Genomic DNA, 22,288 nt, shown 5'->3' on the forward strand with positions numbered 1-22,288 from the left:
CTCCCTGTCCCCTTCCCCTCTTTACCTTCTGTCCCCAAATCTCCACCATGAGGGAAGACTCTACCACTAGGGACTTAGGGAAACAGCGCCTGCTACGGGGTGTCCCAGCTTCCATCAGGAGCACCTGGGCCCTGCCTGACGCCTGCCAGGTCTTCCTGAAGCCTGGATCTTCGAAGGGCACAAAATGCCCTTAAATCATCTGGGTGGGGGGCGGAGGGGATAAAAGTTAATCCTTGATACTGACAGGTAGGCAGAGCCTTCACAGCACAGGATGGCTGCTCCCCTTACTGGAAAATGGGTGGTGGGCTCAGCCCGCTTCTCTTTCTCCACCCTGAGTCCGGTCTGGCCCAGGTGCTGCTGTAAGGAGTGGCCTTGGGCTGTGACATCAGCCTGCATCTGTGTCTCCTTCTAGAAGAGAGGGGTCCTGAGGACTGGGAGGGACCTCGAGGGCTTCAGGCACCGCACTGGGATTTACACACACCTACGCACAAAGTGGATCTGGAAAGACCACAAAACAGATGACAGGTGGGAGTCCTGCAGGGGTGCCAGGGCCAGCCTGGGGTCAGTGGCCTTTCAGCCTATCTCAGCCTTCAGAAGATGCCAGGCCAGTGCCGAGGGAGAGCACAGGCAGCTGGGCTGGAGGGGTCCTGTCTGGGGGTGGAGAGTCAGCCCCTAGCCAGTGGAGCAGCCCGGCCAGGGCCGGGATGGGAAGGGGCTCTGACCCAGGTACGGGCCCCAGGTGGCATTCGTCACAGGGCATGGAGGAGGCCTCGCAGCGTTGAGCCTCGCGGTGGGAAGGGAAGAACACCAAGCCTGCGGGAGGCTGGCCGTCCTGCCTGCACCTGTGCCTCCTGCGGGCAGGCCAACCTTGACCTTGTAGGAGGCTGGCCAGAATCATACGAGGACCCCTCAAAAGCCCTAAAAAGCTTCTGGTGGCATTTTTGGGTTGAGGAAACCGTACAGACCAAGGCCTCCGTGGGTACAATGAGGCTGTCAGGTGATGGGGGGTGTCCCCCGGGCACTCGGGGGACAGGGTCCCACCAGCCTGGGCCTCTCCTCCCACCAGACTCTGGGCTCGGCCTTCCTCATTCTCAAACATGTCTGGTACAGGGCAGCCTTCAGGCAGGACGGCTGGGATACTGCTGCAAGGGGCCCAGGGTAGAGGTGCCTGGCGGAGGTGGACAGGGGAGACCTCCAGTGCGGGTGTGGCTGTTCTCGGGCAGCCTCGGCCCCAGGGACGTTGCCGTCTGCCCTCGGCTGGGGGTGGATGAGAGGCCTGGCGCCCTGCCTGTTCCCTCCCGCCCCAGCCTCTCTTGCTGCAGTGCTTTCATCCCACCCCCCTCCCGTGGCTCCCACAGGGCCCCGGGGACCCCCCCGGGCGCAGCTGCCCCCCCCCCCCCGCTCTCCATGGGCCCTGGGGCTGCTCGCCCTCCCTGCTGTCTGCATGGACCCACCTTCTGACACCCAGTGTTTAGTGGATCTCACACCCATGGGGGCTGCATCATCTCTTTCCATTTGTCGGCTGGTGAAATCACCACCTCCCCGTGATGGGGGAGCAGTGACCGTCTTCACTGGAAAGAGGAGCAGAGTGGCTGCTGGCGAACCTGCCAGATCGGCTTTACCTGCACACCTCCCGGCCTCCACACCCCTGACCCAGGAACAGAGGCTCCGGGGGGCTGGGGCGGGGTGGGGGGCAGATTCCAACCAGCGAGGGCGGTGGCGGGGGGCGGTGGGGGGACAGGCATTCCAAACCGTAACCTCCCAGTTGGTGAGTCAGCAGACGGCATGTAGGAGCGTCTGCCCGGGGGCTTCATCCTGCGTGTGATGAATTCTCCTCCCCGTCGTTGGGGGCTGGAGGCGACTGGCGAGCGTGGCGGGGACCCTGTGCTGACCCGACCACCCTCCGCCCCCGTGTCGCTTAGATCTGCAGCCTCATGCGCGGGGGCATCGCGGAGCGGGGCGGCGTCCGCGTGGGCCACCGCATCATCGAGATCAACGGGCAGAGCGTTGTGGCCACGGCCCATGAGAAGATCGTCCAGGCGCTGTCCAACTCGGTGGGAGAGGTGAGAGGTCACTGCCCGAAGCCAGAACCGGGCTCTCGGAGCCCAGATGTTTCCATGGCCGACATCTAATCCCCGAGGGCGTGTATAAGGTGCTGGGGAAGCACCCCAGAGCAAAGCCTCCCTTCTGGGCAGAGCCTGTCCCTGCGGGGACCTGGGCACATCTGCTGGCTGGCGCGCTCCCACCCGGACCTTCCTGAGCCTCCTCCGGGGCTGCATCAGCTGAGCACGGCTGTGTCTCCCACGGGGGAGCCTTCTGCAGGCGGGCTCTGGCACCCCCTCCTCACCCCGGGTAACTGTGGCTGATGGGATGGGGGTGGGCATTCGCAGGCCGGCCCTGCTGTGCTCCCCTCTCCCACTCCGCTGGCTGTACCCGCCTCCTTTTCTGCTTCTTTCTGGCATCAGTGCGATGCCATGCCAGCGTGAGGGTGGACGGGGTACAGAGCGGGGAGCTCCGGAGGGAGCAGGGTACCTCAGCGGGGGACGTAAGATGCTGGGAGTGGGGGTACCAGCCCAGTGCTGGGAAGGAGGCCTCCCCGGTGCAGGGGTGTGTGTGTGTAGGTGTGTGGGAAGCAGGGAGTCAGGGTGAATGGGTATCTCCCTGGGTGAAGCCTGGGTGACAGCAGCGCAGAAGGGGCAGACAGCGCTGAGTGGCGGGTGACACGGGACGGCTGTGGAGGCAGGTGCTGGGCGGGGAGTTTAGGTTTGATTCTGAGGGCGGTGGGGACCCAGGGGCTGTGTGGGGAGAGGGCACGGCTTCCTCTTTGGAGGCTGGTGGGGGGAGCATGTGCTGTTCCCTGAGGGGCCTTCAGATCATGTCCGGTCAGGACACCTTTCCTGGGGCCACGTTAACCCACTCAGTATTTTGTGAAAGTCCCAAGGCTGGGGGAGGAGGCCTGTTTCCCTGCATGGGTGGTGGCAGACAGCAGCTCTCAGGAAGGAGGGGGCCAGGTAGGCGCCATTAGCCTTCTCTTACAAATGGCTTCAAAGAAAGGAAAATCCAATTGTCCTAAGTAGACGCCTCGAGACAGCCGCCCCGCTGGGGCCATCAGTCGGGCGGGGGAGCTGGGCTGGGAGCGGGAGAAATGCGTCCGACTGTCTGGACCTGAGGTGAATGGGTATCAGTCAGGCTGGGCCTCAGGCCCAGGGTGTTGGAAGCCGGTCCTGGCTGGTCCTGAGAGATGAGCTTGTCTGCCTGTGTTTTCCATCATCCCTGAGCACATTCGGAAAAGGAGTCACCGATCACTAGATCTGGTGTTTTGCTGGGCCTTGGGGGTGGGTTTCAGATTGAGGAATTAGAATGAATCTGCTGACGGGAAAAGGCACTGCAGGCTGATGAAGGAGCAAACATCTAAGTGGATCAGACAGATCCTGGTGTTGGGGGCCAGGGGGGGAGCCTGGGTGACAAGAAAACGCTTTGGCCAGACTGGCCATCTGGGTTGGTCAGATAAGGCCCGAGAACGGCTTGCCCGAGGAAGGGCAGTCCTGGGGGGTTGGCTGCACGCCCCTGGGGGTGGCTGCACCTGCGGCCGCCTCTCCCTGGGCGCTGGAGGTCTGCCAGCCCACCCCCTAGAGCCACGGTCACCCACAGGGGCCTGAGCACGGCTGGGTCCCCGGCTAGCCTGCGGAGCAGAGTGCTTAAAGGGAGCAGAAGCAGAGCCCGGGGCCCAGGCGGGATTTAGGGTATGTGCCCCCCACGGTTGGCCTCTCCGGGCAGCCGTCTCTGTGCCTTGCTGGCGTACCCAGACTCTGTGGTGCCAGGGACTGAGGTCAGGCCCCAAAGGCTCATTTGCTAACTGACCCCCAGGGGCTGGGGGCTCCAGGCCTCCGCCCGCCGCACACGCACTTTGTGCGTGAGCCTCTGGGTCTCACGCCGAGGCAAAGCTTGCCCCTTGCAGTTTCCAAGGAGGCCTGGGCGCCCCAGCCTGCCTTCAGCTCGGTGCACAGTCAAAAGTCCAACTTTTTATGCACCTGGTGTCAGCTTGAGCTGAAGGGAAAACGGCCCTTGACCGCGTGTAAAACCCTCTGAAGACCTGGACAGGGCGCCCAGGTCACAGTCTGCGCAGTCAGGGTACGCTTTCTAAGCCGCCATCGGGGTGGTGACCACGGTGTCGACTTGAACAAATGCACAACGTGAGAGTTGTGAGTTGTTTTATTTGGGGCAAAATGAGGACTGTAGCCCAGGAGACAGCATTTCATATAGCTCTGGTAAACTGCTCCCAAGAGGCAGGGGGGAAGGTCAGTATGCATGTGATTTTGGTGAAGGGGGAGGACATGCAATGGAGCACGTATTTTTTGCAGGAGGTTCTGCAAGTCTCCTGAGGGTTACAGCTAGTCATGAGCAGCAGACGTCACCAGGAAGGATCTCGGTGTTTTTCTAGATATGAGGAGATGCAAGAATTGGGCTCATAAAATTGGCTCCTGAAAATATCTCACTATCTATCTGAAGACCTGTCCTCCCAGTTTTCCCCAGAGCACAGAGGGCCTCACTCCTGATCTCCACCTGAACTCCTTTCAGGGGGTGTTGAAGGTCAGCAGCTGCAGTGGCACCTGCTTCAATCCTTGTAGAGGTAGATGGCAAGTGCTCACGACAAGTGCCAATTTGTAGCTGACAGCCCACAGGTCATTCTTCCTCCCCTCTGGACGCTGGTACTTTACACAGGACACGCTCAGGGGACTTGGGCATCGCTGGCCTCGCATGCGGGGGACGGGGGCGGGAGGCGGAGGCAGGGAGGGCTGGGTCAGCCCCTCTCTCTCATTGGCAGATCCATATGAAGACCATGCCTGCCGCCATGTTCAGGCTCCTCACAGGCCAGGAGACCCCGTTGTACATCTAGGCTGCCCGCCTGCACCCCAAGGGGTGGGAGCCGGACCCAGGACCCGACCCCTGAACCCACAGCCCACCTGATGACACTGGCTCCTCCGAAGGGCATGCCCTCACCACCCACTTTTTTTTTTTTTGGACCAAAAGGGGTCTTTATCCAAGGAGAGTCACAGGAACCAGTCTTTGTAGAACAGTCACGTATTTTGCCACATTCTGAATTTTCTCATTGCGACGGACAAGGGTTTGTCTGTACGTCCGTGTGGTGTGGAGCTGTGGAGGGCGAACGTGGGTGCCCCCGGATGCGGCTGTGCGGGGAGCCCCTCGAGGACAGCGCGCTCCAGGGGGCAGCAGCGGTGTGCCCCCACCCTCGGCTGGGGCTCGGGTTCCTGCGGGGAGGGCGCCCGACTGCCCTGATGGCTGTGTGGGCAGCCAGCTCTCAGGATGGGACTGGTCACTGAAGTTGGGGGACACGTGGTTGTATTTCCCGAGAAAGGAGACATCCCTGAGTTACATAAATGGTGAGATCCACAACCTCAAAACTCCACGCCTATTGAGACAACACCACCATTTTGACTTTCGACAACAAACTGCTCTTCAGACGTTAGGATCTTCCGACGACCCGTGACCACGTCTGCCGCCCGTGCCCGCCTGTCCGCTGGCCCCTGGACGCCCCCGGGCAGCCTCCCACACAGGCCGGCGGCCTCGTTACAATCTCTGTCTACACACACGCATCCACACGTGAGCTCCCCCCTCGGAAACCAGACCCTCCCCGGACACCTGGAGCCTGCTATCCCCGGGGGCCTGCGCGTCCGGGTGCCGTCACCGTGAGCAGTGTTCCAGTGCGTGTAGGTCAAGTGCAGCATAGTCTAGATCTGCCCCGCAGAGCTCAGTGTTCATGATGTCATTTTGTCCGGAAGTCTCTCTCTTTGGCCCAGGCCTTGAAGATACACTGTGACTTAAGAAGCCTTACCATGCAGTAACTAAGCTCTAGGACCACTGGATGAGGGTGACCTGTGTGTTGCATGCAGCTGACCTTGGGAAGACTCGCTAATGCCACTAATAAACCTGAGGTCATGATGGAAAGCTGTCCGTGTGGCTGGTTTGTTGACGGAGAAGTGGCCGCCCAGCTTTCCTCTAACTCCGCCCCTCACAGCCCGGCTCCGGGTGGGGGCCCTCCCTGCCAGGTCTGAGGGCTCCAGGCACCATCCCCGCAGGAGACAAGCTCCTGACTAATTGGATGAGGGAGAGTGGGAGGCTCGGGCTTCTCCTGGTTCAGATGGGAATCATCTCTGGGAGAGGTGTGTGCGTGTACAGAGCAGAAAGCGGCCCACCTATAGCCTGGCTCCTTCCCTGGGGCCGCCCTGAAGCCCGTCTCACCTGATAGCAGGACTTGGCAGTGCTCCCGTCACTGACTGCATTCTGTGGTCACCGTCCTGGTCCTGGTGTCCCCTGGCATGGGGATCTGGGGTGAGCATGGGCTCTGGTCAGAAGCCCTGGGTGGTGTTCCAGCATGTTCTCAAGGGACACTGGGCAAGCCGGGCCCCTTCTCTGGCCGGAATCTTAGTTCCATGCTGTGAGCCACTAGGCAGCGATGGCCCACACCCTGGGGTGAGAGCTGGAGGGAAGGGGCCTCGGCTCAGGGGGGCCCAGGGGTATGGCCCTGCAGCGCCCAGAATGAGGCAGGTGAAGGGGCTCCGGAGAGGAAACCCATGGCTAGCAGATGACGGGGGGGCAGGCGTCCCTTCATGTGCTACACATTTCAAAGAAAAAAAAAAGAAAGCTTTAAGCCAGGGGCCTGCATTCCTCCCAGAAGCTGGGGACGTGTCCCACAGAGGGACAGCTGTGGGCCGGGCGCCTGCCCGCTCTCCTCACACCCCCAGGGTCTGTCTCCAGAAGGATGTTAGGGAACACAGTCAGGTGCCAGGGGTGGGTCGTGCTCCGTGGTCGGTCGTACGGCCTGAGCCCTCGCTTGGCACCTGGTCACCAGCAGTACACACGGCTCTCGGCATCTGTCCCGATCAGACCTCAGAGGCACAGAGGCCAGAAATAGTTTTTATTAAAACACTGATCATTATGAAAACACCTTGAGGTACATTAAATAAATACAGCCTGCCAGTTGTACAAACAGGCTTGAAAACAATTTCCTATAAATTCTGCCTTAATAGCAGCATCTGTGGATCAATACAGCTGTGGGGGAGAAAACATCCATTCGAAATAAGCTTTCTTTTATGGGGTTTGTTACACGCATTTAATTTGTGTCATTGTCACCAGCTGAAGAAGCCCTTAAGTCCTTGTGAAGGATAAGCGCCCCCCTGTTTGCCATAGAGTAGGGGTCTGGAGTTCCTCCAGCCCAGCATCCTTGTGGTCCCTGGGTGGGGGTCTAATGGCAGTGCCAGACAGGCACTGGCCCTGTGCTGGCCCTCTTTTTGGTGGGGGAGGTCCAGGAGAGCACAGGCCCCGGGCCCTGTGCAGGGGGCATCCTGGGCCTTGGCTTCCAGCGCAGCCCGTGGGGACCTGCCTGCTGACGTGTTAACGAGAGCAAGGGGACCAGGGCCGAGCGGACGAGGACGCACCAGTGACGGGGGGACACTGCCTTTCCCCTTGGCTATGAGCCGACACAGCCTGGGGCTCAGGGCGCTCGATGCCGGGGCTGCTGGTTCCCAGGTGCCGCCGAGCAGAGCGGGGTTGAAGGTACCCGGGCTGGGGAGTCAGACCCCGGCCCGTTGCCAGGCACCTCTCTCTTCCCGGGACCTTTCCTGGGAGCCAGGTGCCTGGGCCCTGCAGGAGCCGACGTGGGCCCTCAGAAGGTGTCAGCCCAGCGCTGTAGAACTGGGTACAGTGTACTCACCCGCAAGATAGAGATGCTGTGAGGACACGTGTGAGGGCCGAGCACTTGAGAACGGCCGGCCGGTGGGCTTCAGGCCAGAGCACCTACCTGCACCCAGGGGGAGGCACAGGCTGTGGCAGGTGCTCGGAGGCAGGAGACATGGCGCCCTGCAGGGAGGGGAAGCAAAAGACACAGAGCAGCAGGCCAGGCCCCCTGGAGGTCACCCAGCCCGCGGCAGGGTAACAATTCTGATGCCCGTGAGGTGGGGTTGGACGCAAGGGCTGGCCTCACTCGAGAGGCAGCCTGTCTGAGACCTGCAGGCTTGGCCCAGGGCCCTGCCGTGAGCCCCCCACCCAGGTGAGACCCCTGCAGCCTGCTAAGCTCTGGTTGCCACCCCAGAGATGCCTTGATGCCGAGGCCAGGGCGCTGGGGCCATCCATGCTTTGCTGGGAGGCTTAGGGGAGGCCCCTTGGAAAAACCATCAATTTACTTTACCTGCAGAGAGATTTACTTTTGGGGACTTCAAAAGCCCTCAGTTGAGAAAAATTAGAGATTTCCCGTTTTATAGTCTGGATAAAGTGCTCATAAATTCTCCTCTGTGATGTCTCGAGCGGAGAAGTTCCGGCTATCATCACAAGGCCTGATTTATATATTGGTCCAGCTCTCACCTCCGGACGGCAGTGACCGATGATAACATTAGGAAGCAAAGCGTTGGCAGCTGACGAGGGGCTCCTCGGGGTGTCTGGCAGCCACACTCCAGGATGGCACAGGTATCCCCGTGGCTGCAGAAAGTCCTTGAGGACAGCGCTGCTCCACGACCCTGGTTGGGAAGCAGCTGCTGCTGAGGTCGCCAGAACAGGGCGGCCCAGGGGTCCAAGAAGGTCCAGGGCACCCAAGCTGCTGTGGCCGAGGCTTCTGCGCACCCAGCTCGAGGTGGGGGTGGTTCACGGAAAGGAGTGGTCGACAGGTGGCATCTTCCAAAGCAGACGTGGCGGCTGCCGCCCGGCTGGGGAAAGGGCTGCTCTGAGTCATCAGAGACCCCTTGAGGCCAGTCTGGCGAGGGCAGATGTGGGAGAACCCCGGGGGCTCGCCATGGGGGGCAAATAACAAAGTGCTCTGTGCTGAGCTGGCTAAAGGGACAGTGGAGAGACAGCCAGAGAGGAAGCTGGGAAAATGCCCTGGGGCAGGGAGAGGCAGGGCGGGGTTGCCCGGGAGACAAGGTGCGGGGGTGGGGGTGTGGGTCCCTCAAAGCCCCTTGCCACAGGGTGGCTGGGCCCCCCTGGGGAGTCCCTCATTGTATGTTTGTTCACAGGGTGGCCCTGTCGCCCTGCGGGCATAAGGCTGGACCCCCGCTGCCATCTGGGCTAGAATGACTTATTTTCTTAAAAATCAGCCTCTAAGAAAGGGTTGATCATTGATTCAAACTGCAAGGGGAAATGGGCTCATTGCCTGATGGACTCCTCTACCCCTTTAAACACTAAACTAAATCGGGGTGGGGGTGGGGACTGGGGTGCAGGAGAATCCTGCTCTTCCGTGGCCCCGATTGTGAAGATACTTCAGTTTCTTTAGCTACATGCGTGTCCCCTGCCACTGGATCGCTGTCATGTGGCTAGTTCAAGGTGCTACCTGCCTGACAACAGGGAAGAATTCACGATGGACACGAGAGAGTCATCCACTGTATCACTGGGCCAGGTAGGAAGCGTCAGCCCCCAGAAAACAGCCGATGGGGTCCCCCTGGAGGAGGGAAGGGCCTCTGCCGCTTGATCCACCCGGGGAAGCAGCCATTCCCCACAGGCCCGGCGTCCCCGGCAGGGACTCTGGCACCAGGTCTGTCCATGTCCACATCCAGACGGAGGCGCCTTCACAGCTGGTCCAGGACATGGGCACTGAGGACGGCCTCCTCCATGTGGCACTCCTCGGAGGGGATGGCCGAGCGAGCGGAGCCCACCACGTGCCTCACCTCCACGGGAAGGGAGCAGCTCGAGTGTTCCAAGAACTTAGCCACCAAAACCCTGGCGTCCGCGTAGGCCTTGCTGTCCACTAAGGAGTGCGGCCGCTCTTTGGAGACTGTCTGTAAGGCCTCTGGCTTTAACCGCTGGTCCGTTTTCCAGGCATCTGGTTCCCTGGGGGGTGAAAGCTGGGGCCGACAGGCACAGGCAACCATGACAGAGTGAGACAAGGAAGCTGAAAACCAAGGGAAAATGCACCATCTGAAAACACCCGACACAAAACAGAAGGCAGCCGTCCACTAACTTCTCTGAAAAGCAAACACAGGGATGCTGGGGACAAGCTTTCCACTGGGATTTCTGTGTTCCCCAGCTGGCCCTCGCTTCGCATGTCCCCGGCATGGCCCGGCCCCTCGCAGCCCTGAGTTCAGCCTGCAGTAACCTAGAGGGGCCGCAGCCTCCTGGAGCCGAAGGCTGGAGATGGGAGGGCAAGATTCAAAGCCGGCCAGCGAGAGAAGTGCAGGGCGGGGCAGGGGTCTCCATTCCGTGTGCCTCTCTGCTGGAATTCCCGAGCTCGCAGGGGGGCTGCCCCTTCTCAGTCTTCCCCAGCTCAGTGACCTTCGCCCTTGTGGGTTAGGTGGCATTTGGAGACACGTCTGCCTTAAGAGCAGAGCTGGGGGTGGCAGAGGGGCAATGAGAGCGCCCTCCCCACGTCAAGGGCAGAGACAGCAGCCACCTCTCACGAGGCAGCAGAGTCGCCCGAAGCCCAGGGCCTTGTGCTCAATGCTCCCCAGGCCAAGGGCAGGGAGACGGAACCAGCTACCAGCGGGCCCCAGCCACTCCAGATGACCCTCCAGAGAGAGAAGCTCCGGGCGGTCAGCTGTGACCAGCTCGCCAAGCACCAGATTAAGACCCGGTTGCTCAATCTACGTTTCAAGTCACACAAGGAAACACGTCCTGGGTGGTCTGGGGTATTTCTGGTGGCAGCGAGCAAGCCTGGCAATTAAGCATGTGAAACTGTGTAAGATTCACACGGGGGCCCGTCTCCCCTCCAAAGAGAATCTCATAACTACAGTGACACAAGCAGCCGTGTGGTGTTAAATTAGCTGTAGCCTCTAGTACATCTGCCAAGAGAGCAGGGGAGGCAGGGCAGGCCCATCTTCCAAAGCCCAGAGATCTGGGGCATCGCGTTTCTGGGTGACCCTGGGAGGGGCTGTGTTTAGACACAAGGCAGCCGAGGACCTCTGGTCACCCCTGCCCCCCACACTGTGGTTATCAAAGGGTTTCAGAAAAAGAGCGTCTCACCGGTTCCCCGTGCAGCCCGGGACAGTCCTGCTTCAAGATCCTGGCTGCAGGATGGGGTGTGTGACGAGGCATCACCTGAACCAGAAAGAGAATTCAGTTAACACACAGCCGGGGAAAAGGAATTCCCGATAACACCGTAGTAACCCTCCTGAGGATAAGAAATGGATTTCAGATGCAAGAGCAGCAGAGGAAAACTCCTGCATTTAAGCCAGCCGGCGCCCAGGTGGCTCCCACCCAGGGCAGGTGGCGTCCCCAGGGCCCGTCACTTCCTCAGCGTGGCCCCGGGCACAGGTAGCAGGCCAGTGCCACTGAGAGAGGAGGCTGAGGCGACAGGGTGGTGAGTAGGATGCAGGGGTGAAAACTTGTGATCAAGCCACCGCAGCAAGCCTGGTGGGAGCACAGCAGGGGCCCCAGACTGTCCGCCCCCCCTTACAGGCTCTGGACATCGAGACCACATTCCCCGTGTGGCCCTGAGGCAGGGCCCAGGGCTGGACTCCACTCCCAGGGGGCACCGAGGCCTGCAGTGTCCGGGCAGAGCCAGGCACGCCCTGGGGACACGGGGCTGGGCCAGCTGTACCTGACGCCCTGGAGGGGCCCCACGAGGTGGGGTCGCTGGCAGAGCGGGCCACGCGCCTGGGACCTGGCCGCGCCCGCGTGCCCTGGGGGGGGCCCTCAGGGGATGTGCGGCGCGGGTGTGCGGCGGGCAGCAGGGTGCCCGTGGGGCCGTCAGAGGGTGGGCGGCTCAGGCCCGGCGTGGCAGTGCCCTCGGGGGCCAGCAGGCTGGAGCTGTCGGCCGGCGCTGCAAGGCAAAGGACACGGCGTTAGCGCTGGTGCTGGGCAACTACCAAGCCGCCCCCACGCGGGACAGCGCCGCCCATGTGCCCGTCCGCCACCCAGGGTCCTCCCAGGGGGTGGGGGCAGCCCAGCCTCCAAACTCCAACCCTGGACAAACCCTGTCATCTTGCGGGCGTGGAAATCCTGCCCAGGCTGATAGTGCTCTGTGTAGAAAGTATGGGGGGACCAGACGATCCCCCAAGAATCATTCCAGGAGGGGTACGGGTCTCCACGAGAGACTCCAAGTCAGAAACCAGCCGCGTCTCCCATCCAGGGCATCCCCTGGGGGGTCTGAAGTACAGGAAGGTGGGGGGTCACGTGCTCAATGGGCAGGACCCATGCAGAGAGAGGTCAGGGCTCTGAGGGACCCCAGGGCACCCTAGCCAGGCACCGGTGCCCACCCCACGCAGGGGGTGCAGCTTGGGCCCGGAGTGCAGCCCCTCGTCAGGCAGGTGGGGTAGCCCGGCTCCGCGGGTGGGCCCGGCCATCAGGGTGTGAACAAGCCCCAGGGGATTCTGATGCCCCGAGTGTGAGAACCGCTGCTCTGGACCGGTCATGTCATGCCGCTTACGCTGGGCTTTACCCCTTGCTTCTCCGCAGGTGGCACCTGGGGTGGAGGCTGGACCAGAATCTGTCTAAACAGGGTCCCCAGTGGACCTGTATACACATCAGGGCTTGAGGAGCGCTGCCCTCTACCCTCTTCTCTCCCATCACCAGACCACCCCAGGGCGCCCCTCCCTAAGGCTCCTCACTGCCCCCCTCCCCCCACTGAAGTAGACGTTCAAGGCGAGTGGCCCGCGTGGGGAACATATGCTAAGAACCACAGCAGCCTGAACTCTTACAGTGGGGGAGGCTTTGAGATCTGTTCCTTCCTCCCCTTCCTGTGGGTCCTGGGGGAACTTCTCTGCTCCCAGGGGCCCTGCGAGCCCCACATCTGTGCACATGTCCTGTGCCCAGGGCCCACCCAGTCACCCCCAGCCCACAGCCGAGGAAACTCTGCTGAGAGAGGGCGGGGAAGAAGGTGGCAGGCCACTGAGTGGGAGCTGGCGGAAAGCGGACCCATTCCGGAGCACACGTGTTCGGCGCCCCCCCTATCCCCCACTGTCTGCCGCTGCCCTCCTGAGAGATGCTTTGAGACCATCAGTCCCATGAGTCCACCTGGAACAACAAAGATGAGACAGACCTCACATCTCACATACAAAAAAAAAAAAAAAAAAAAATTCTTCAGGACGATTAATCCTTTTCTTCTTTAAGATACCATAAGAGTAGAAGAAAATATGGGAGAATAAATCTACTGCCTTGAGGGGGTGAAAGACTTTGTAAACATGATAGAAACCATAAAGGAAAAGCTTGATAAATTTGACAACAGCAACAAAAACATGGTAAACTTGTGTACGGCAAAGGCCTCATTAACAGGCTTCAAGAAGCAAAGCCTGAACTGGGGAAGCAAACCTGCCATAAATAGAGTCACTCTTACACATTTTCTCACTTCTCTATTTAACAAATATTTTTCTTATAAACCAAAAAAGCAAAACAAAAAACAAAAACAACCAGAAATAAATAAATGCAACAGAAATAAATGGACCTAAAACAGACCTACAAGTTGATGATAGATATGTAAAAAGGTGCAGAAACTCAATCCTATGTGTGTGTCAAGTTCACCTACAAGGACGGTAAAGGTCCCCAGGAGTGACAATGTCTTGGGGTGTCACAAACACTCTTGGTGGGAACATAAACTCGTCATAAAACCCTTCCAGGACACAGTGTAGTCAATACATCCAAGTCTAAAATACACATTCCCCTGGACTCAGCAATTTCCCTCACTGGAATTTATCCCAAGGAAGTAATTGGTCAAGTGCTCAAGACCAAATGTATAAATGTAGAAAAGAAAATATACTTCCCTGTCTCCTTAAAAAATTTCAAACCTAGACATTGTCATTACTAACACTCTCAAAATCTTTTCAAAAATCACCCAGCAAGTATATTAAAAGTCTTTTGAGTAATATTCATTCCTTCACATTCTTTTTGATCCCAATTCCCTCTCTCTCTCTTCCACAGCTTTACTGAGGTATAACTGATATGCAAAACACCTGTGCCTATTTACTGTATATAATTTGATAAGACTGGACATATGTACACACCCTTGATCCCAAGTTTCTTTTTTTTTTAATTTTAATTTTTTTTTGTGGCTGCATTGGGTCTTCATTGCTGTGTGTGGGCTTTCTCTAGTTACGGAGAGTGGGGGCTATTCTTCACTGCGGTGCACGGGCTTCTCATTGGTGGCTTCTCTTGTTGCAGAGCACCGGCTCTAGGTGCATGGGCTTCAGTAGTTGTGATGTGTGGGCTCAGTTGTTGTGGCTCGTGGGCTCTAGAGCACAGGCTCAGTAGTTGTGGCGCACGGGCTTAGTTGCTCCGTGGCATGTGGGATCTTCCCGGACCAGGGCTTGAACCCATGTACCCTGCATTGGCAGGTGGATTCTTAACCACTGCTCCACCAGGGAAGTCCCCCAAGTTTCTTAATGTCAGTGAAAATCCAGTGGTTGAGTTCCTCAAGGAAATGCAAAGAGTCATGAGTGACAAATGTGACCTAGCTCTGAATATAAGTAATTAATAGAAAACTTATAAAATTAGGACAGCATTACAGGAAAAGCTTATGGCCCAAGGCTGGTCACTCTCATTTCTGCACACCCTCCCCTCCAGGGTTGTGTCATGTGCCTACATTTTTATAGAAGTCATAATCGTGGTGGACCTCCAGGGTTTCACTTAACGGATCGAAAACATTTTTCCTAATAATGTGCAGTGATATATTCAGCTTGTGTAACACGTTTTCCTGAACTCTTATTAAAGGACTTCATTGTCCCCCTCAGTTTTTACTGTTATGGAAAAGGCAACAACTTATCTGCATGCTTACTTTTCCTTTTTCTGCATTACTCCCCGGGGGTGATTCTAGAAGTATGAGCACATCTAATGGCATAAATATTTTCACGGCTCTGCATCCCAAACGCTTTGCCAAAGCAGTGGGCTGACTTACAAGCCACCAGTTAGGGCCCCCATGTCCTCATCACTATTTTGTTATTTTAACAAATAGCAAAACAATATTGTTTAAAAAAACAATAACAGAATCTCCAAAAAAACAAAAAAAAAAAATTCTAGAGCTAATAAGCGCACTCGGCAAGGCTGCAGGATTCAAGGGGAACACATGAGTGAATCCCCTCCTATTGATTCAGAGTCAGTCCCATGTACTGACGATGAACACGCAGAAACCAAAGGTGTAAACCCAGTGCCATCAACAGCTGCTCCAGAGAAAAATGAAACACGAAACACACACACTAAGGAAAGCTGCCCAGGATCTGTATGCTGAAAACGATACCGTGAAACCAAAGCTCGGAAACCATGGAGACAGACTGTGTTCACGCCTCAGAAGACTCAGCTCTAGAAAGATGGCGATTCTCTAAAATACGGCACAAATGAACTTATCTATGACACAAAAACAGACTCACAGACATAGAGGACAGACTTGTGGTTGCCAAGGGGGAGGGGGAAGGGAGAGGGATGGACTGGGAGTTTGGGATTAGCAGACGCAAACTAGTACATATAGGATGGATAAACAACAAGAACCTACTGTATAGCACAGGGAACTATAGTCAATATCCTGTGATAAACCGTAATGGAAAAGGATATATATGTATAACTGAGTCACTTTGCTGTACAGCAGCAATCAACATGGCATTGTAACTCAACTCTACTTCAATAAAAAGAGAAAGATGGTGATTCTATCCAAATAGCTGTACAGGTTTAATGCCTGTCAAGATCCCAGCAAGGGAGACTTCCGTGGCAGTCCAGTGGTTAAGACTCCATGTTTCCAACGCGGGGGCCATGGGTTTGATCCCTGGTCAGGGAACTAAGATCCCACCTGCCGTATGGCCAAAACAATGATAAAAAAATAAATTAAAAAAATGAAACACAAATACATGGAGGCTAAACAGTGTGCTACTAAGTAACCAAGAGATCCCTGAAGAAATTTTAAAAAATACATAGAAACAAATGACAACAAAAACACAATGACCCAAAACCTATGGGATGCAGCAAAAGCAATTCTAAGAGGGAAGTTTATAGCAATTCAATCTCACCTCAAGAAACAAGAAAAATCTTAAATAAACAATCTAACCCTACACCTAGAGCAACTAAAGAAAGAAGAACAAAGAAAACCCAAAGTCAGTAGAAAGAAAGAAATCATAAAGATCGGAGCAGAAATAAATGAAATAGAAACAAATAAAACAATAGCAAAGATCAATAAAACTAAAAGCTGGTTCTTTGAGAAGATAAATAAAATTGATAAACCATTAGCCAGAATCATCAAGAAAAAAAGGGAGAGGATGCAAATCAATAAAATTACAAATGAAAAAGGAGAAATCACAACTGACACTGCAGAAATACAAAGGATTATTAAGAGACTACTACAAACAACTATATGCCAATAAAATGGACAACCTGGAAGAAATGGAAAAATTCTTGGAAAGATACAATTTTCCAAGACTGAACCAGGAAGAATTAGAAAATATAAACACACCTCTCACAAGTAATGAAGTTGAAACTGTAATTAAAAACCTTCCAACAAACAAAAGCCCAGGACCAGATGGCTTCACAGGTGAATTCTAGCAAACATTTAGAGAAGAGCTAACACCCATCCTTTTTAAACTCTTCCAAAAAATTGCAGAGGGAGGAACACTCCCAAATTTGTTCTACAAAGCCACCATCACCCTGATACCAAACGAGAAAAAGATATCACAAAAAAAGAAAATTATAGACCAATATCACTGATGAACATAGATGCAAAATTCCTGAACAAAATACTAGCAAACAGAATCCAACAACATATTAAAAGGACTATACACCACGATCAAGTGGGATTTATGCCAGGAATGCAGGGATTCTTCAATATAGGCAAATCAATCAATATGATACACTGTATTAACAAATTAAGGAATAAAAACCATATGATCATCTCAATAGATGCAGAAAAAGCTTTTGACAAAATTCAACACCCATTTATCTGCAGAAAATGGACATAGAGGGAACCTACCTTAACATAATAAAGGCCATATATGACAAATCCACAGCAAACATCATACTCAATGATGAAAAACTAAAAGCATTTCCACTAAGATCAGGAACAAGACAAGGACGTCCACTCTCACCACTCTTATTCAACATAGTTTTGGAAGTCCTAGCTATGGCAATTAGAGAAGAAAAAGAAATAAAAGGGATACAAATTGGAAAAGAAGAAGTAAAACTGCCACTGTTTGCAGATGACATGATACTATACATAGAGAATCCTAAAGATGCCACTGCAGAACTATTAGAACTAATCAATGAATTTGGTAAGGTTGCAGGATACAAAATTAATGCACAGAAATCTCTGGCATTCCTATACACTAACAACGAAAAATCAGAAAGAGAAATTAAGGAAACAATCCCATTTACCATTGCAAAAAAAAGAATAAAATACCTAGGAATAAACCTACCTAAGGAGGTGAAAGACTTATACTTAGAAAACTATAAAACACTGATGAAAGAAATCAAAGATGACATAAACAGATGGAGAAATATACCCTGTTCTTGGATTGGAAAATTCAATATTGTGAAAATGACTATACTACCCAAAGCAATCTACAGATTCAATGCAATCCCTATCAAACTACCAATGGCATTCTTCACAGAACTGGAACAAAAAACTTTACAATTTGTATGGAAACACAAAAGACCCCGAATAGCCAAAGCAATCTTGAGAAAGAAAAATGGAGCTGGAAGAATCAGGCTCCCCAACTTCAAACTATACTACAAACTACAGTAATCAAGACAGTATAGGGCCTCCCTGGTGGCACAGTGGTTGAGAGTCCACCTGCCGATGCAGGGGACACGGGTTCATGCCCAGGTCCGGGAAGATCCCACATGCCGCAGAGCGGCTGGACCCATGAGCCATGGCCGCTGGGCCTGAGCGTCCAGAGCCTGTGGTCCGCAGCAGGAGAGGCCACAACAGTGAGAGGCCCGCGTACCACAGGAAAAAAAAAAAAAAAAAAGACAGTACAGTACTGGCACAAAAATAGAAATATAGATCAATGGTACAGGAGAGAAAGCCCAGAGATAAACCCACGCACATATGGTCACCTAGTTTACAACAAAGGGGGCAAGAACATATAATGGAGAAAAGACAGCCTCTTCAATAAGTGGTGCTGGGAAAACTGAACAGCTACATGTAAAAGAATGAAATTAGAACACTCCCTAACACCATACACAAAAATAAACTCAAAATGGATTAAAGACCTAAATGTAAAATCAGATACTATAAATCTAGAGGAAAACATAGGCAGAACACTCTTTGACATAAATCACAGCAAGATCCTTTTTGACCCACCTCCTAGAGTAATGAAAACAAAAACAAAAATAAACAAATAGGACGTAATTAAACTTAAAAGCTTTTGCACAGCGAAGGAAACCATAAACAAGACGAAAAGACAACCCTCAGAATGGGAGAAAGTATTTGCAAATGAAACAACAGACAAAGGATTAATCTCCAAAATATATAAACAGCTCATGGAGCTCAATATCAAAAAAACAAACAACCCAATTAAAAAATGGGCAGAAGACCTAAATAGACATTTCTCCAAACAAGACATACAGGTGGCCAAGAGGCACATGAAAAGATGCTCAACATTACTAATTACTAGAGAAATGCAAATCAAAACTACAATGAGGTATCGCCTCACACTGGTCAGAATGGCCATCATCAAAAAATCTACAAACAATAAATGCTGGAGAGGGTGTGGTGAAAAGGAAACCCTCTTGCACTGTTGGTGGGAATGTAAATTGATACAGCCACTGGAGAACAGTATGGAGATTCCTTAAAAAACTAAAAATAGAACTACACATGATCCAGCAATTCCACTACTGGGCATATACCCTGAGAAAACCATAATTCATAGAGTCATGTACCACAATGTTCATTGCAGCTCTATTTACAATAGCCAGGACATGGAAGCAACCTAAGTGTCCATCGACAGATGAATGGATAAGGAAGATGTGGCACATATATACAATGGAATATTACTCAGCCATAAAAAGAAACAAAATTGAGTTATTTGTAGTGAGGTGGATGGACCTGGAGTCTGTGATACAGAGTGAAGTAAGTCAGAAAAAGGAAAACAAATACTGTATGCTAACACATATATATGGAATCTGAAAAAAATGGTTCTGATGAACCTAGAGGCAGGGCAGGAATAAAGACGCAGACATAGAGGATGGACTTGAGGTCACAGAGCGGGGAGGGGGAAGCTGGGACAAAGTGAGAGAAGCATCAACATATATACATCACCAAATGTAAAATAGATGGCTAGTGGGAAGCAGCTGCATAGCACAGGGAGATCAGCTTGGTGCTTTGTGACCACCTAGAGGGGTGGGACAGGGAGGGTGGGAAGGAGGCTCAAAAGGGAGGGGATATGGGGACCTATGTATGCATATGGCTGATTCACTTTGTTGTACAACAGAAACTAACACAGCATTGTGAAGCAATTATACTCCAATAAAGATGTATTAAAAAATTGAAAAAAATGATGTATCTTAAAAAAAAAAAAAGCTTCCAGCAAGGTATTTTGCAGATACAGGTGAGCTGATTCAAAAATGGATATGGAAAGGCACAGGCCCTACAGTAGCTGCAACCTTGACAAAGAAGAATGAAGTGGGAGGCATTCCTTTCCTGATACTGAGGCTTATTACAGAGCGACAGCCATGAAGACAGGGTGGAATTGGCAGAGGGGCTGACACACAGATCAATGGGACAGAACAGAACAGGGACCCAGAAGCAGACCCATGCAACTATGCTTGACTGATTTTTGACAAAGGTACAAAAGCAAGAAACAGCCTGGAACAATTGGACCTATACGGGCAAAAAGAATGACCTTGACCTCAACCTCACCCCACACAGAAATTCCGTTACTACCTGCTTGGCCTGCAAGCCCCCTGCCAGAGCTTCTTGTGTGTTCCTGCCTACCCTCAGGGCTGGCCCCTCAGAATCTCTCAGGGGAGCCCAGCTAGCTGCCCAGGGTCGTGAGGCAGTGAGGAGGGCCCAGCCCTGCTGAACGCCTCCAGAGGGGCATCTCAGACACCCTGTCCATCTCCACCTGCCCCGAGGCCACAGATAGAAACGGGCCCTGGAGCCGCCATGCTGCCTGGCCTTTCTAACCATGCTTTCCTGGAGAACTGGTGGTTTGTGGGAATCACGTGGCTGGAATGGGGGCCCCGGCTGCAGGCCCTCCCCCCACCCCAAGCTTTAGAAGGCGCTGCGCCCTGGAGTAGCCTCTGGAAAGGTGGTCACTGGATGCCACCTCTTAGACAAGCTCCTGACGGCTGCCTGGACTCACCAAGGGAAGGGCAAGGTCACTTCCACATTCAACTGTAGCGACCCGGGGCCCCTGCCGCTCAGAGGTGGCCTTGTGAAGGATGGCCCCTCCTTATTTCTTAGACGTTACTTGAAGTGGGGACGGCAGCAGCACAGAGGGCCACCACGGTCACGGTCCTTTCTGGGACGCTTAGTCATCTCCCAAGGTGGCTGACTTTGGTCTCCAAATAAATGCACCCACACGAGCCTGCTGGGGACCTCAAGACGAAAGCTCCCCAGGGACGCCCCCCACCCCACCCATCTGTTCCCCCTGCTGCCAAGCTTGTCTGCTTGCCTGTCACCTCGGACCACCTTCCCCACCCCGAGGTTTGTCCTGTGGCTCCCACCCCGTATTTGGGATCTGACTTCTCACACTTTTCCTGCCACGCCCTCCAGGACACAACCTCAGGCCCCTGCCCTCCAGCCTCCCCCTCCGCAGCCAGTGGGCAGGGAGCCCCCAGCTCTGGATCCCCCCGGCCCAGCCCAGCCTGGTACGATCTTGCTCTGGAAAGGGTCCATCGCAGAGTGCGTCGCACTCTTCTTCAAATCCATACTCCTCGAGTGAGAGAGAAAGGGCGCTGGGGGAGGCGGACAAAGGCCCCCAGGGAAAGCAGGAGGCCTCCCAGCTCTGACCACTGGGGGCAGGGAAGGAGGACAAGTGGAACCTTCCATGTACTTAGCAGGAGAGGCTGCAGCAAATTCCCCCCCTTACAGAGGAAGAGAAGGAAAAGGGAGGAGACACAGCCTGGAAAACTACCAACTTAGTGTTTCAAAGACTGAAAAGGGTACGATTACCTTGCGTGCTGAAGCCCGCGGTGGCGTCTGGGTCCCCGGAGCCGGGCTCGGTCACTTGCGGGTCCCCACTTGGAATCTACGGGAAGAAAGAGGAGGCCGCGCGTGGGTACTCTGCTGTCTGTGGGGCACATCACAGCAGCCTCCAGAACGGCAGGCTGACCCTAGAGCTTGTCTTCTAGAGACAGGTGCTCAGGTTGCAATCTTCTCCCCTAAATGTGTGGGGTGGGGGGTGGGAGGGTGAAGATGCCATTGCCAAGGCCAAAGCCCCTTCCTCGGACCTTCTGCAATGAGAATCGTGTGCCCCCGAGGGCCCACCCTGAGCCCACTCACCTTCCGCTTACAGGCACCATTTGGGGCTGGCGGAGGCCACACAGGGTCCCCCCTGTCACCAGAGGAGGTGGGACAGCCCCTGCCCTCACTTCCCACCCCCTCCTCTCTTCCCTGAAGAGTAAGCCCACGACACCAACACTCATGACACCCCAATGCTTTGGGCCGGCAGTTTGGACACAAGTGGGCACTGAACGAGCTCTGAACGCCCCAGAGCTGCACGTGCCCTGCCCTCCCTTCTGCCTTCCGCACGTGGGATCAAGAGGCTGTTCCCAAGGCCGCCCTCCCTGCCTAAGCTCTGCCAGGGTCCCAGCCGCACAGGGGGCCTACGCCGGGTAGAATGCGGGGCCCCGAGCCCAGTCACATGCCATCCCTTCCTGGTGGAGGCTGGCCGTGAAGCTCGAATGGGGTTGGACCATCATCACACTTTTGCAGCTTTCTTCTTGAACGAGAAGAAAGGCCTCGGGAATGTGAGGGGAGAGACCAGCCTCCTCTGCTGGTCAGGGATGGGGCACGTCTGCTCCCCGCTTGCCGGGCCTGGATCTGCCCCACGCGAGCGCGTCTGTCCCATTGCTGCTTTAGGGCACAGCGGCCCCTCCCAGGCCGTGCGCCTGAAGGCCATGAACCCTGTATGCACGTGCCCCTCTGCCATCTCAAAACACGATTTCTGGCCCCTTGTGGTATTTCAGAACTGCTTGCCAATCATGAGCTGGGGGAGGCCAGGGAAGGTGAGGCGGGCCCCTGCGGCCTGGTCTGGTTCCAGCTCAGTAATTATATTTCTGCCTCCCTGGACTCCTGCCCCTTCAATGGGGTAGCTGATGGCGCCCACCTCTCCTCTGTCAAGCGGGCTGGCGTTGCAGCAGGTGCCGGGCTGCTGCTGAGCAGCAGAGAGCTGCTCAGATGGTCCCTTGGATCCCACGTGTATGTAATACCGTC

General features: G+C 54.6%; 2 protein-coding genes across 4 annotated transcripts in view; one reads left to right on the forward strand and one right to left on the reverse strand.

Annotated features, from left to right (window-relative positions):
- APBA2 (amyloid beta precursor protein binding family A member 2) overlaps nucleotides 1-5,961 on the forward strand; it is a 189,666-nt gene extending 183,705 nt beyond the window's left edge. For both annotated transcript variants that reach the window (XM_033852266.2, XM_073801482.1), the window contains 2 exons: nucleotides 1,923-2,063; nucleotides 4,826-5,961. In XM_033852266.2, coding sequence (XP_033708157.1) covers nucleotides 1,923-2,063; nucleotides 4,826-4,897 — 213 coding nt within the window. In that variant the 3' untranslated portion in view covers nucleotides 4,898-5,961. The remainder of the gene's footprint in view (nucleotides 1-1,922; nucleotides 2,064-4,825) is intronic.
- A 300-nt stretch (nucleotides 5,962-6,261) lies between these two features.
- The window catches only part of ENTREP2 (endosomal transmembrane epsin interactor 2), a 358,647-nt gene continuing 342,620 nt past the window's right edge, over nucleotides 6,262-22,288 (reverse strand). Inside the window, exons 8-13 of one of the 2 annotated variants that reach the window (XM_073801484.1) lie at nucleotides 21,026-21,101; nucleotides 11,540-11,761; nucleotides 10,963-11,037; nucleotides 8,207-9,895; nucleotides 7,733-7,878; nucleotides 6,262-6,634 (exon numbers count right to left, since the gene is read on the reverse strand). In XM_073801484.1, coding sequence (XP_073657585.1) covers nucleotides 9,573-9,895; nucleotides 10,963-11,037; nucleotides 11,540-11,761; nucleotides 21,026-21,101 — 696 coding nt within the window. In that variant the 3' untranslated portion in view covers nucleotides 6,262-6,634; nucleotides 7,733-7,878; nucleotides 8,207-9,572. Of the gene's footprint in view, nucleotides 6,635-7,732; nucleotides 9,896-10,962; nucleotides 11,038-11,539; nucleotides 11,762-21,025; nucleotides 21,102-22,288 lie in introns of both variants that reach the window. The other variant, XM_073801483.1, reaches the window with a different exon arrangement.

This window comes from Tursiops truncatus, chromosome 2, assembly GCF_011762595.2.
Source record: "Tursiops truncatus isolate mTurTru1 chromosome 2, mTurTru1.mat.Y, whole genome shotgun sequence".
In the NCBI taxonomy this organism is placed as follows: domain Eukaryota; kingdom Metazoa; phylum Chordata; class Mammalia; order Artiodactyla; family Delphinidae; genus Tursiops; species Tursiops truncatus.